We start from the raw sequence: 13813 nt of genomic DNA, 5'->3' as shown, positions 1-13813 counted from the left end.
AAACATATGTCTCCCCTTATTAGCCAATAGAAAAACTCCGGTATATTAACAAAGGGCCATATCGCATATACAATATACATTTTACATGTACTATGATATGAGTCTTGTTTCTTTCCACTTCCATATTTGCTGGGCTAACAGAAATGTAAATACCGCAGCAATACTCATTTGTTAGCTTTGATTTGTTTTATTTCACCTTAAATACCTCCCCCATCAGGAGCCAGGGTCAAAGTAAGAGATTACTTTGTCTTTGACCTTTGGACCCAAATGACCTTGACCTTTAATCCAGTGACCCTGATCTTTGGTCAGTTGACTCATTCTTCAATTCCAACCAACTCTGCTTTATGATATCATAACAAAATGTTCATCAGTGAAAAATACAAAACTTGACCTTGACCTTGAACCTTTGGAACATGTAACCTTGATCTTTGGTCAGTTGACTCTGTGTTAATTTCTGAACAACTTTGCTTCTAAATAACATACAAAAAATGTTCATCAGTAAAAAGATACAATATCTGACCTTGAAATTGACCCAGTGACCTTGACCTTAAGTCAGTTGACTCCTTGTTAAATTCCAACCAACTTTGCTTCATAATGTCATAACAAAATGTTAATCAGTGAAAAGATACAAAATTTGACCTTGACCTTTGACCCAGTGACCTTGACCTTTGATCAGTTGATACCTTGTTTGATTGTGACAGACAGACGGACGAATTAGTATAGGGCACCCGCATCTTCGATATGGGGCCCTAACAACATGGAAGATATGCTGTGGACAAACTTCGGTATTAATTAAACAAAGGGCCATAACTCTGTATATAGTGACGCACGAGACCTAATTCCAATGCACTGCACACCTTCTGTGAGTGATGCAGGTATGCTTCAAGTTTGATTAAGATATCTTTAATGGTTTAGAAGTTATGCCGTGGACAAACTTTGGTAATAAAAATAAACAAAAGGCCATAACTCTGTAGATAGTGGGGGCATAAAATCTGATTTTGGTGTGAGAAATTCCACCTTCCCAAGATACATCAATATGGTAAGTATGGTCAACGTAGGTGAAATAACCTAGAACTTATGATCTGGACAAATTTCTGTATTAAAATTAAACAAAGGGCCATAACTGTATAGAGTGGAGCACGAGACCTAGTTCCAGTGCTCTGCACACCTTCTGTGGGTGATGCAGGTATACTTCAAGTTTGATTAAGATATCTTTAACGGTTTGAAATTTATGGGCCGGACAAGAATTAACTGAAAAAGTGCACTTATTTGACCTTTGACCTTGAGGTGAAGGTCACAGTGACCTATTTCCAGTGCACAGCACACCTCCTGTGGGTGATTCATGCATACCTAAAGTTTCATCAAGATATCTTTTAAGGTTTAAAAGTTATGCCCCGGACAAGTCCGATTAGAAGAAGAAGAAGAAGAACCAGTACTAATACAATATGTCTCCCTTCATTCGAAGGGGAGACATAATTATTGCAATACGAATAATGTTTTTGAACAGTGTGGATTGCAATTGCACTTGGTGATTACACAATATTTCTCTTTACGAATAGACCGTCAGAAAGTTGATTACATTACAAGCGAAATAGTAAAGGAAACAAAGTCTACCCTACATAATTAACTGAATGAATTACTGATCTGCAAAAGAAACTGCAAACAAAGTTGTATTGATCATACCAATATGTTGATGATGGTTACATCTCTACAGTTGCTATGGATACCAACAAAGCTGTATTGATCATACCAATATGTTGATGATGGTTCCATCTCTACAGTCGCTATGGATACCAACAAAGATGTTGGTACTATTAATAGCTAATATTAGCTATAGGATCAGGCCATATTACATCAGATGATGCATTTTTGCATGACAGTAAAGCACATTAGAGTAATTTTGGGTGTTATATATAAAGTTGCATGTTAGTATTATAAATAACAGCTTGTAATGTTTCCAAGCCATCTCTCTATATTTAACGTCAATAAGAGAATAAATAAAGGTAAATGTGATATAGATAAACTAATACATAAACATACTAGTACTGACAAAGAAAAGTATGTAAATAAAAAATACAAAAAACAAAAAAAACGCTTTACATTGCATTATTTTTTTATTTTCCTGAGTAAACACTAATTTAAAACACACAGTAATATCTAGTATTTTAAAAACCTAAACAATATTTTCCATTTCTTTTCTACACAGTAATAACAAGTAAAACTTTGTGATATAATCAATAATACTTCATAATTTGTCAACAAATACATATTGATTCACAAACATTTGAATCCCGTCTGGATAAGTATTGGGGACAACCTGATTGTTTCTATAACCATGAGATAGACAATAATGAACTTATTCATTGCCGGGACATCAGCATAGTGTCTGACGATGTTCCAGATCTGGATATATAGGCATATTGCCTGCATCCAGTATTATTATTATTATTATTAAAAGAGAAGGAAATTTGAGACAGAAATGAATTTCAATACTTTTCAATAAATTATACCAATAACCTGGATTAGATTTTGGTCTACCTTACACAAAAGATTCTATAATGACAATTATCATGTTTAATACTGATATTGAAATCTAGGTTACCACAATTTGAGATCTAGCTTAAAATAATGTTTCTTATAACTTGAAATGAGGTCTGAAGAACTATACTGATCATTAAATCTGTAACATTAATGTACACATTCACACAATATGACCATCCCAGTTTTATCTTTATGCAAATATCCATGCACCAAACCTTTACCGGGGACCATAATCAACACCTGGCACAGAGACCTCAGTAAAGAAATGTTCAACATGAAAGTGTACTTTTTCTGTCCAGCTCGTACCTTGAGAAAAACTTTTCTAGTTTTAACCAAAGCTGGGGGCAGTGATACATAGTAAATTCTGATTACTGCTGGATAAAAAACATTACTGAATTGACATTCTCTCTAATAACGAAGTGGTACCCTGTCTCCTTAAAAAATAAACTTTAATCTGGACTGATACCATTTTAAAATTTTAAAATATATATATGCTCAATATTTGTATATTTTCATAATATCCATTTAACAAACAAGAAATAGTAATATTCCATATTTTTTTTATTAAATAAATTACAAACATACCACATTTATATTATTAAACACACAACCTGTAACAAGACACTCAATAAGCCCATATTCATCAATTTTTCCATTCTGTTGGCACACACATCTCATATCTCATACCTTCAAATTGAGTTAAATGCAGATCAAATTTATTTTAATGAAACTTCACAGCATTTAATCAGTTACTACAGGCTAATTATCATTACTGTGCATCTTGTGGATCTTTGTTTGAAGATTGCTCTTATTTCATTCGTGTAACATTTGAACAAAATTGATATGTGCCCATGCTATTCAGTAAGTTACAGGGTTAAAGTTACTATTTTAGGATACTGACTACCGCCTCACACAGGACCTAGGTTATACACCTGGATATTGCCAGCCCTTTATACATTTCAGAACGAAGCACTCTTTTCTTCACTCTATAGTAAAATGTTACAATCAACTAGTCCTGTTTTTGGGATCGAAATATTGAGACCTAGAGGCATTTAATAGAATAAATTTGGTAATTAAATCACATTGAAGTATTATCACAGTAGCACCTGGTTATTACAACCATATCACAGTACATCTTATTATCCTAGCATAACTATCTGATTAGGACAAATATAAAGCTGCAGACTCCTGGATAAATGTCTGTTATTGAGTGCTGCCTAGCTATTGACTAGAGTATTTATCCAGGATATATTATGATTTTTTTGTGTTCACAGCTTCTGTTTGTAAAATACTTGGATATGTAAATAGTACATCAACAAATGTCCTTCACAACCGATGCATCATTCTATCACAGAATTTTTCCGGAGTTTCTTCAGAGACACATCATCTAATCCCAGCATGCCCTGTAACACAACATTTGTGTGTTGTCCCAGGGTGGGTGGAGCCGAGGCCTGAGGGCGTTCGTACTGGCTGTACCGGACGGCTGGACCTGATCAGGAGGAAAAAAGAGAGTATTAACAATAAAATACAGTACTGCGGAGCATATACTTTGTGAAGGTTTAAGTTGTACTGCATTTATGTCTTAAAATTAATCTACCAAATAAAATTCCCACTAATTAGAAGCCATTCTGATTTAAAACTACTGATTATAAATGGTGTTGGTTTCCATCTCATACAGAGCTAGGAGTAATGAATATAATAAACACATAAGATTTGTAACAGAAACAAATCAGATTGACCTTGGTCCTTAGATCTTAACTGTCAACTTTAACTTAATTATTAACAGTCAGATAACTTTAGACTCCACTTGTCACATTAACCTTAGACCTTACCTGTCAGTTTTACATTAACTTACCAATCTGTTAAACCTGATCTAACTTGTAAGAGTGACCTGACCTTTCCTGTCAGTTTGATCTGATCATACCTGTCAAATATACCTGACCTTACCTGTGTGATTGACCTGACTTTACTTGTCAGATTGACCTGACTATACTATCAGTTTTACATGATCATACCTGTCAATTTTACCTAACCTTACCTGACTATACTATCAGTTTTATATGATCATACCTGTCAATTTTACCTAACCTTACATGACTATACTATCAGTTTTACATGATCATACCTGTCAATTTTACCTAACCTTACCTAACTATACTATCAGTTTTACATGATCATACCTGTCAAATTTACCTGACCATACCTGTGTGATTGACCTGACTTGACTTGTCAGATTGACCTGACTATATTATCAGTTTTACATGATCATACCTGTCAATTTTACCTGACCTGACCTGATTATACTATCAGTTTTACATGATCATACCTGTCAAATTTACCTGACCTTACCTGTGTGATTGACCTGACTTTACTTGTCAGATTGACCTGACTATGCTATCAGTTTTACCTGACCATATATGTCAGTTTTAACTGACCATACCTATCAGATTGACCTAGGTAACCTTACCTAGTATGTTGATTTGGTCATACCTGTCAATTTTACCTGACCATATATGTCAGTTTTAACTGACCATACCTATCAGATTGACCTAGGTAATCTTACCTAGTATGTTGATTTGGCCATACCTGTCAATTTTACCTGACCTTACCTGTCTGATTGACCTGACTATAATACCAGACTGACCTGGCATTACCTAATATGTTGATTTGGCCTTACCTGGAAGTTTTATCTGACCAGCTGTGGGGTGTTCCATTGTCTGGACCATCTGGTTGTGGAGAACCTATCGGTACAACAGTAAAACAAAAATAAACAAGAGGCCCAATGGGCCTGCATCGCTAACCTGGTATAAATCTCACACTTGTAACCTTAAAAGTGATCTAAAATAAAGCTACAGGCAAAATATCAGTATTTATGATTAAAATTCATTCAAAAGAACCTGTTATTTTTTTTAAAAACATTTCACTCCTGTGATTGAATGTCGAACAAAATCATCATGTTGAACAAATTTTATAGCCTTTCATCTCAGGATGCAACTTGCAAAGTTATAATGATCAACATCCTGGGACCCATGGATATTCAGAAGAGGTTGTTTACAGACTTTAAACAAATTTGACCCCAGTGACCTTGAATATAAATCAAAGTCATTCACTTTAACAAACATAGTAGTCCTTGATCCCAGGATGCTATTGACTAAATATCAACATCCTGAGCATTTTGGTTATTCAGAACAAGTTGTTTAAATATTTTGAACATATTTGCTCCTTGTGACCTTGAATATGATTCAAGGTCAAACATTTAAACAAACTTGGTAGCCCTTGATCCTAGTATGCTACTGACTAAATATCATCACCCTGGGCATTTTGGTTATTGAGAAGAAGTTGTTTAAAGTTTTTAACATATTTGACCCCTGTGACCTTGAATATGGGTGAAGGTCGTTGATTTGAACAAACTTGGTAGCCCTTCATCTCAGCATGCTACTGGCCAAATATCATCACCCTGTGCATTTTGGTGATTCAGAAGTTGTTTAATGTTTTTAACATATTTGACCCCTGTGACCTTGAATGTAGGTGAAGGCCATTCATTTGAACAACTTGATAGCCCTTTACCCCAGCATACTACTGGCCAAATATATCATCACCCTGGGCATTTTGGTTATTGAGAAGAAGCTGTTTTGAAGTTTTTAACATATTTGACCCCTGTGACCTTGAATATGGGTGAAGGTCATTCATTTGAACAAACTTCATAGCCGTTTACACCAGCATGCTACTGGCCAAATATCATCACCCTGGGCATTTTGGTTATTGAGAAGAAGTTGTTTAAAATATCATCACCCTAGGCCTTTCGGTTATTAAGAAGAAGTCGTTTAAAGTAAAATATTGACGCCGGACGGACGGACGCCGGACGCCGCGCCACGGCATAAGCTCACTTGGCACTTCGTACCAGGTGAGCTAATAAACATCACAGAATTAAATACACCAATCTCACACAGGTGCTGGTACCTGTCAAATTCTGTTATAATTGAATAATCTGGTATGCTGCGATGCCCTCACTTATGGTAGAACCCAGTATTTCTGATTAATGTAAAATTGAATATACCTGTACTACCTGTTTGCTAGAATAGACATTTGACCACAATAATGTACTTCAAACCTGTAAGCCAGAATCGAACTTATAACCCTTAAGAGTACTCCACAAATGTAGGCCAGCCTTTCCCCTTAAAGTAATTACATGTAGGCTAACCTTCATTCTAACTCTTGTAAACACTATAAACCTGTAGGCCAGACTTGACCTAGAGCTCGGACCCCTTCAATAACTATAAACATGTCGGCCAGATTTGACCTCAGACCCTTTGAGGAACCACATAATGCAGGTCAGACTTGACCTCTGAACCCTTCAGGTACTAAATACATGGAGGTCAGACTTGACCTCGGACCCCTTAAGGAACTACATAATGTAGGTCAGACTTGACCTCAGACCCTTTAAGGAACTATACATACATGTAGGTCAGACTTGACCTCTGAACCCTTCAGGTGCTAAATACATGTAAGTCAGACTTGACCTCGGACCCCTTACGGAACTACATACACGTAGGTCAGAGTTGACCTTCGAACCCATAGGGTACTATACATAATGACCAGGTTTGACCCTATAAGTAGGACACACCTGTACGTCTGTAAATGAATACACACCTGTGGATCAGAAAAGACATTCTCCATATTGTTGATGGGTCCATATGGTAAACCTGATCCATCAAATACAACAAGCCATTCTTCTGTGGTTTTGCTCAGGAACCTGGTTGTAACAAATGAAATACTTTCAGAATAATTTATACAATTATCTTCTCCCTTTGATTAAATACATTTAAATTTGATAAAAGCCTTCCTGACAACGAGGACTTTATTTCGTGAACTACACTTGTAGGTATTTTTATTTTATAGCACTGAGAGATGTTATTTCAATATTGAATGTCATATTTTGATGAAATGAATATTCACATTATTTTTGGATTTTATAATTTGAGTCTCTTTTTGAATAAATACATTGTAAATGTGAAAACTAAGATGTGTATATTGCAAAAATCAAGTGATATTGGATCACTTTTATCAAAGAATTTAATAGACTTGACCTCTTTCCAAATTCCATCTGAAATTATCTTTCAATGAAATGTTCATGAAATTACTAAATAGTTCAGAAAATTGTGCAAGATGGAAGCATAAATATACATACAGATTGAGCCATCAATTAAGACACACTATTGAATTTTCTAGTAGATATATGTTTGTTCATCAAGCAAGGGTGAAGTGCAGACTTGTGGAGTTACAGACGCAGCGCTCAGAAGTAATTTCTGGTGAGACGCAGGAGGACCCCAGCCAGGAGGCACCCCATAGTGTCAGGGACCTCTCTGCTTCGGTTTCTTCACGGGTCAGCCATTCAGACTTGAGTGATACAAACCACAACCAGGGCGTTCAAGCAAATCCAACACAGCCAGCACGTAGGTTGAGGATAGAGTGGCCAAAGATGGACAACAATGAAGCTTGGAGAAGCTTAGACGCTGACTTAGATACCATCCTAGAGTCGGCTCTAATGGGAAGCTTAGACAGGAAGGTTGAGGCAATGGGAACTATCATCTACACATTCTGCAAGGAACAATTTGGAGTAGGAGGAAAGCAGAGAAATCCTAAGAACGTAATTATCCCGAATAGAAGACAGGATACCATCCAACGACTCAGACGAGAACAGAAAGCAGTCACACAACAGTACAGGAGGGCAAGTGATATAGAGAGGATAGGATTACATCAGCTGCGGGACGACATCAGGGAGAACTTGGCAAGACTCAGGAAAGCAGAGCAGGTTAAGAAGGCAAGGAAGGATAGAGCAAGGAAGAGAGGGTCCTTTATCAAGGACCCTTATTCGTTTACAAAGACTCTGCTGGGAGGGGAAAGATCAGGCCGTTTGGATAGTTCAACAGCAGATATTGAGCAACACCTGAGGGAACCGCACGGAGATGAAGATAGGGGCATTCCACTTGGGAACTGTCCACGGATAGAAGCTGAGGAGCCGCCAGAGTTTCCGCTTGACACCAAGGAACCAACTTGGAAGGAGATCCAAGATGTTGTTGAGAAGGCAAGAACTGGTTCAGCTCCAGGCCCTGGCAAATGCATATGGATCAATACCACATCAGCTGATTGAAGTATCCATACAACATTACTTTATCCCAGAGCATATACAGGGAATAGTACGAAGCTACTTCAGTGGAATCCACGTGCGTTTTACTGTCGGGGAGGATACAACATCCTGGCAAAACATGGAATAGTGACAGGATGTACCATTCAGTCATTCTATTTGTCATGGGGATGAATCTTATCATCAAGGCAGCAGGATGGGAAACCAGGGGTCCCAGGACAGAATCAGGAATCTAACAACCATCGAATCGAGGTTTTATGGATGACCTGACTGTGACTACCACCACACATGTCCAAGCAAGATGGATTCTGTCTGCATTGGAGGAGGTAGTCTCATGGGCGAGGATGAAATTCAAGGCAAGAAAATCAAGGTGCATGATAATGAGGAAGGGACGACTGACACAACAGTTCAAGCTAAAAGTAGTACAAGGAGAAGAGATCACATCAATTGCAGACAACCCAATCAAGTGCCTAGGAAAGTGGTTTGATGCATCACTGAAAGATACCAGCAACATCAGCAGCATGCAGAAGCAGGCAATTGAGTGGATGAGGAAGATTGACAAGTCAGGCCTGCCAGGAAAGTGCAAGGCATGGATCTTCCAAAATGGACTGCTGCCGAGACTCATGTGGCCCCTGATGCTATATGAGTTTCCTTTGACAACAGTGGAAGGACTGGAAAGATCCATCAGCAGCTACCGGAGGAGGTTGCTTGGAGTCCCGCCCAGTTTCTCCAGCATTGGGCTCTACAGCCGGACATCATCACTGCAACTCCCACTGTCATCGTTGGTGGAGGAGTTCAAGGTAACAAAGGCCAGACTAGTGATGACGCTGCGAGATTCAAAGGACGAGAAGATAAGAAACGCAGGAATCCAGACTAGGACAGGAAGGAAATGGTCTGGAAGCCAGTCTGTGGAGCAGGCCGAGGGCGCTCTCAAGAACCGGGACATTGTCGGAGCAACCTGCTAAGGCCGGCAAGGGTTGCGGACAACCCATTTTCAGACGTGGGAAGGATCAGATGATAAGGAGAAAAGGTCTCTGGTACAGGGAGAAATCCGCAGAGAAGAAGAAGGGACCAGGAAAGCAAGGGCAGTGGAAATGGGCTCTCAAGGAGCATGGACGAAATGGAAGCTGCCGGAGCGAAAACTTACATGGACAGACCTGTCGCGCTATGAACTATTGAGGATCCTGTTGCGGTCGGTATATAACACTTTACCGTCACCAGCGAACCTTCATCTGTGGGGACTAGTTGAAGAGCCGAAGTGTCAGCTATGTCAAGAACGTGGGACCATGGACCATATCCTTTCGGCATGCAAGACAGCGCTAACACAGGGACGATACCGGTGGAGACATGACCAGGTGCTTCGGAAATTGGCAGATGTTCATGAGGTGGAAAGGAAGAAGAAGAGACCACCTCGTAAGCACAAACCATCCTTCATCCAATTTGTAAAGCAGGGGAGAAGGAGACGAAAGCAACATCAGGCAACACTGGCATTCTGGAAGGGGCAGAGACATGGGAGATGAGAGTCGACCTGGGGAAGAAATTGGTGTTTCCGGACGTCGTACAGACAACGTTACGTCCGGATGTGGGGATATGGTCTGCCGAATCCAGGCAGATTATAGTCATCGAGCTGACTGTGCCCTGGGAGGAGCGGTACGACCAGGCCAATGAGAGAAAGAGATCCAAGTATATGGAGCTCATGGAACAATGTAGGGAGCGAGGGTGGCGTACTTGGCTGTTTCCTGTGGAGGTCGGATGCAGAGGGTTCCCGGCACACTCAGACTGGAAGACATTGCAGGCTGTGGGATTAGTCGGAAAGACATGCAACACGGCGGTGCACAGGCTAGCAGAGGTTGCCGAGCGCGCATCATGCTGGTTGTGGAACAGACAGGAGGAGAAAGACTGGAAGCCATCCATTGACGGGCAGTGAGTTGATCGCCACTGTCGACCCACCATCACGAGGACATTCTGGGACAAGGATTGAAACGTCTAGAGACTGATGGACCCGGCTGATGATGTCAATGGATTCGCAGTATTTCACCAACTGTATAGGTACATACGGATGAGTACAAATCTCGTCCACTAATTCCTTGATCTCTTTATGTGTATATTATATGGGGCTGAAAAGAGGAATTAACATACTTCTTCCTGTTTAAGTAAATTGATATTTTTGCCATCATAGCAGCGAATATCTTTGGTGTAAATTAGTTGTTATGAAAGTTTTAAAAAGAGGGCTGACAGGACCTGTATAAAAAGCTGATGGGTTATCCCATATCTTACTTACTTGTCTGACAACATAGCTAGCAGCTCCTCTCTATTATTCACACGACTTTCATTACTAACAAACTTAACATCATCTGACAGGTGATCAAGTTCCAGCATCTGGAAGTATTAAAAAACCTTCCATCACCTACGGTTTTCATGAAGAGAGCTGATTCAGTCAGATTCATAAAATTCAAATGACAAGAATTCCACGGGAGTGAATGTGTCGCCTGCTCAGCGCTTTTAGTAAGAAAAGTGTTTTGGCTTGAATTATCGCGTAAACAGATATGCCAAAATGCGAAAAGTTGAAACTCCAAAGAAAAACCTGTAATGTATGTTGAACATTATTGCTTCTAGCATTACCTTACAAAATTTGAAAGGAATTGATTACAAAAATAAAAAAGTTCTTGCATTTACTACACAATGCCCTTATTTGGCAATAAAAGGGGCATAACTCCACAAAAATGCATATAAACTTCTGAAATGCAAACTTGTCCGAGCTACATTGGTATGCAATATGTGTACTAAGTTTGAGTTTAATCAACCCAAGGAAACTTAAGTTATCGCACGGAAACTTGTTTTGGACGACGCAACCAACGACAAGTTAGTAATACCTATATGTCGCCTCGCGTTGCAGACGACACAAAAAGGGGATGAGTTTCAGTTTCTATTTATCACATATTCAAAATATGTACATTTGCACATTGTGTAAATGTCAAGACTGTAAAAACAATGGAAAACACACCAGTTTTAGATTGTTGTGAATTGTTCACATGATGGTGACATTACAAAATCAGTGTGAGTATATGATCCATCGATATCTTACAATCTATCATCATATCAAAACATTTCTCTTTCATATCAAAACATTTCTCCTTCATATCAAAACATTTCTATTTGATATCAAAACATTTCTATTTCATATCAAAACATTTCTCCTTCATATCAAAACATTTCTATTTCATATCAAAACATTTCTATTTCATATAAAAAAAATCTATTTCATATCAAAACATTTCTATTTCATATCAAAACATTTTCTATTTCATATCAAAACATTTCTCCTTAAGCAACTTGGAACAAATTTGATCAAAAATGCAAATAGGATTTAAAAAAAAAAAAATCATAGTTGTGAATCTGCTGATCAAAGGATGGGCTTATTACTGACCATGGTCGTATCACTGGTAATTACAGTATACTACCTGACAAAGGGAGGAGAACTGTTGGTTGTTACAACCTCCCACCATGATATAGCTGTCCCTCGTCTGGAATGCCTGTTCATAATAATAGTATTTACTGAGGGTTACATATCTATTATACAGTCATACTCCATATGTCCCTTATAAACAACCAATAGAACCTCCAATACATGTGAAACACTTAAAATTACAAATAACGGTACATTTTATAACAAATGCTATCATTATCTTCAATCAGATTCATCAGTTTGGAAATACATAATATCAAAGTTTTATGCTATACACAAACAATGTACATATTAAACAGGTTGCAACGTTCAAGACCAACTGACCCCTTTGTCAAGCTATGACTGAGTGAGCAATCTATTTAACCAAAATGTGGCCTGGCTGTAGATAACTCCATATTTTTGATAAGATTCATCAGTATGAAAATACATGTATGTAATACATGTATCACTGAATTATATTATCAAAGTCTGTGGTAATATTAATTCAAACAATGTACATATTAAACATTTCAAGACCCACCGGTCCATATATCAAATGTTATCAGCTAATACACTGTTGGTATCACAATGTCTATTCATTTTATTCAGAATAGCTGGAGATACGCTGGCTAAAATACAACACAAAACCCAACAATTAAATTATAATACTGATACATGTATACTAAAATATAAGCTTTAATATAATTGACAGATTATGCGATGGAGAAAAATGCTGACAATATTTAATTGATTGGAACCATTTGTGTAATCTGTTTTTTGACCTTGGTGATAATATAGTTCTATTACAAAAGAAAAATGAAAGAAAATGCAAATAATTTAAATCACATCTTCACTGAAGTTGACAATACATAAAAGATAACATCACAGTCACTCCCCAACATATTGTACCAACATTTATCTTACATAGCAATGACCTTCCAATATACGGAGATCACTATACAATTCTACCTAACACCTGAACAGGTGATAGGTTAACAGGTGTAACAGTTAATCTTTTGTTTAACCACACACCTGATTGGTTAACAGGTGCAATCGTTAATCTTTTGTTTAACCACACACCTGATAGGTTAACAGGTGTAAAAGTTAATCTTTTGTTTAACCACACACCTGGTAGGTTAACAGGCCCCGGAATCTCGAAACTTCTTCAACCCATTCTTAGTGCTTAACTTTAAGCATATGCTTAACTTTAAGCATATACTTAAAAAAGTGCATCTCAAAGGTTTTTAAACCATTCTCAATTCTTAACTTTATGCATATGCTTAACTTTAAGCATATACTTAAAAAAAGTGTATCTCAAAGGTTTTTAAGTATGCATTCTCAAATTTTAAGTTGAGAACGGGCTCAATATTTGAGAATAGTAAGGAGCATGCTTAAATATTTAAGAACGTGCTTAAATACACATATTGGCCAACTGTAATTGTCTTTTAAGTCATGAAATTCAGCCGCCAGAAATGAGAAAGGAGACGAAAGGCACATTGTTTATCGTTATTTTTCATTTATTTATTTATTTATTCATAATTAGCCAACACTTTGGATATAATTAGAAAACCAGCATTTGGGCCATTCAATACAGTCTTCTATCACAACAAGCGCGTAGCTAGCCCCTTTACCATGTGTAAGCCCCGTGGGATTGCCGAAGGCCCCCCCCCCCCCCCCCCCCC

The 13813-nt window shown here is 38.0% G+C and overlaps 1 protein-coding gene across 1 annotated transcript in view; it reads right to left on the bottom strand.

Annotated features, from left to right (window-relative positions):
* Nucleotides 1–2108: 2108 nt before the first annotated feature.
* Nucleotides 2109–13813, bottom strand: part of LOC110464562 (succinate--hydroxymethylglutarate CoA-transferase-like) — a 25057-nt gene continuing 13352 nt past the window's right edge. The window contains exons 10-14 of the mRNA XM_021519838.1: nucleotides 12148–12219; nucleotides 10968–11065; nucleotides 7192–7294; nucleotides 5219–5282; nucleotides 2109–4030 (exon numbers count right to left, since the gene is read on the bottom strand). Of these exons, the coding sequence (XP_021375513.1) occupies nucleotides 3882–4030; nucleotides 5219–5282; nucleotides 7192–7294; nucleotides 10968–11065; nucleotides 12148–12219 (486 nt within the window). The 3' untranslated portion in view covers nucleotides 2109–3881. The remainder of the gene's footprint in view (nucleotides 4031–5218; nucleotides 5283–7191; nucleotides 7295–10967; nucleotides 11066–12147; nucleotides 12220–13813) is intronic.

Source organism: Mizuhopecten yessoensis, unplaced genomic scaffold (genome assembly GCF_002113885.1).
Source record: "Mizuhopecten yessoensis strain PY_sf001 unplaced genomic scaffold, ASM211388v2 scaffold1539, whole genome shotgun sequence".
NCBI classification, from domain to species: Eukaryota; Metazoa; Mollusca; class Bivalvia; order Pectinida; family Pectinidae; genus Mizuhopecten; species Mizuhopecten yessoensis.
The sequence above is the reverse complement of the archived record's forward strand: the minus strand, read 5'-3'. Positions and strand labels throughout refer to the sequence as shown.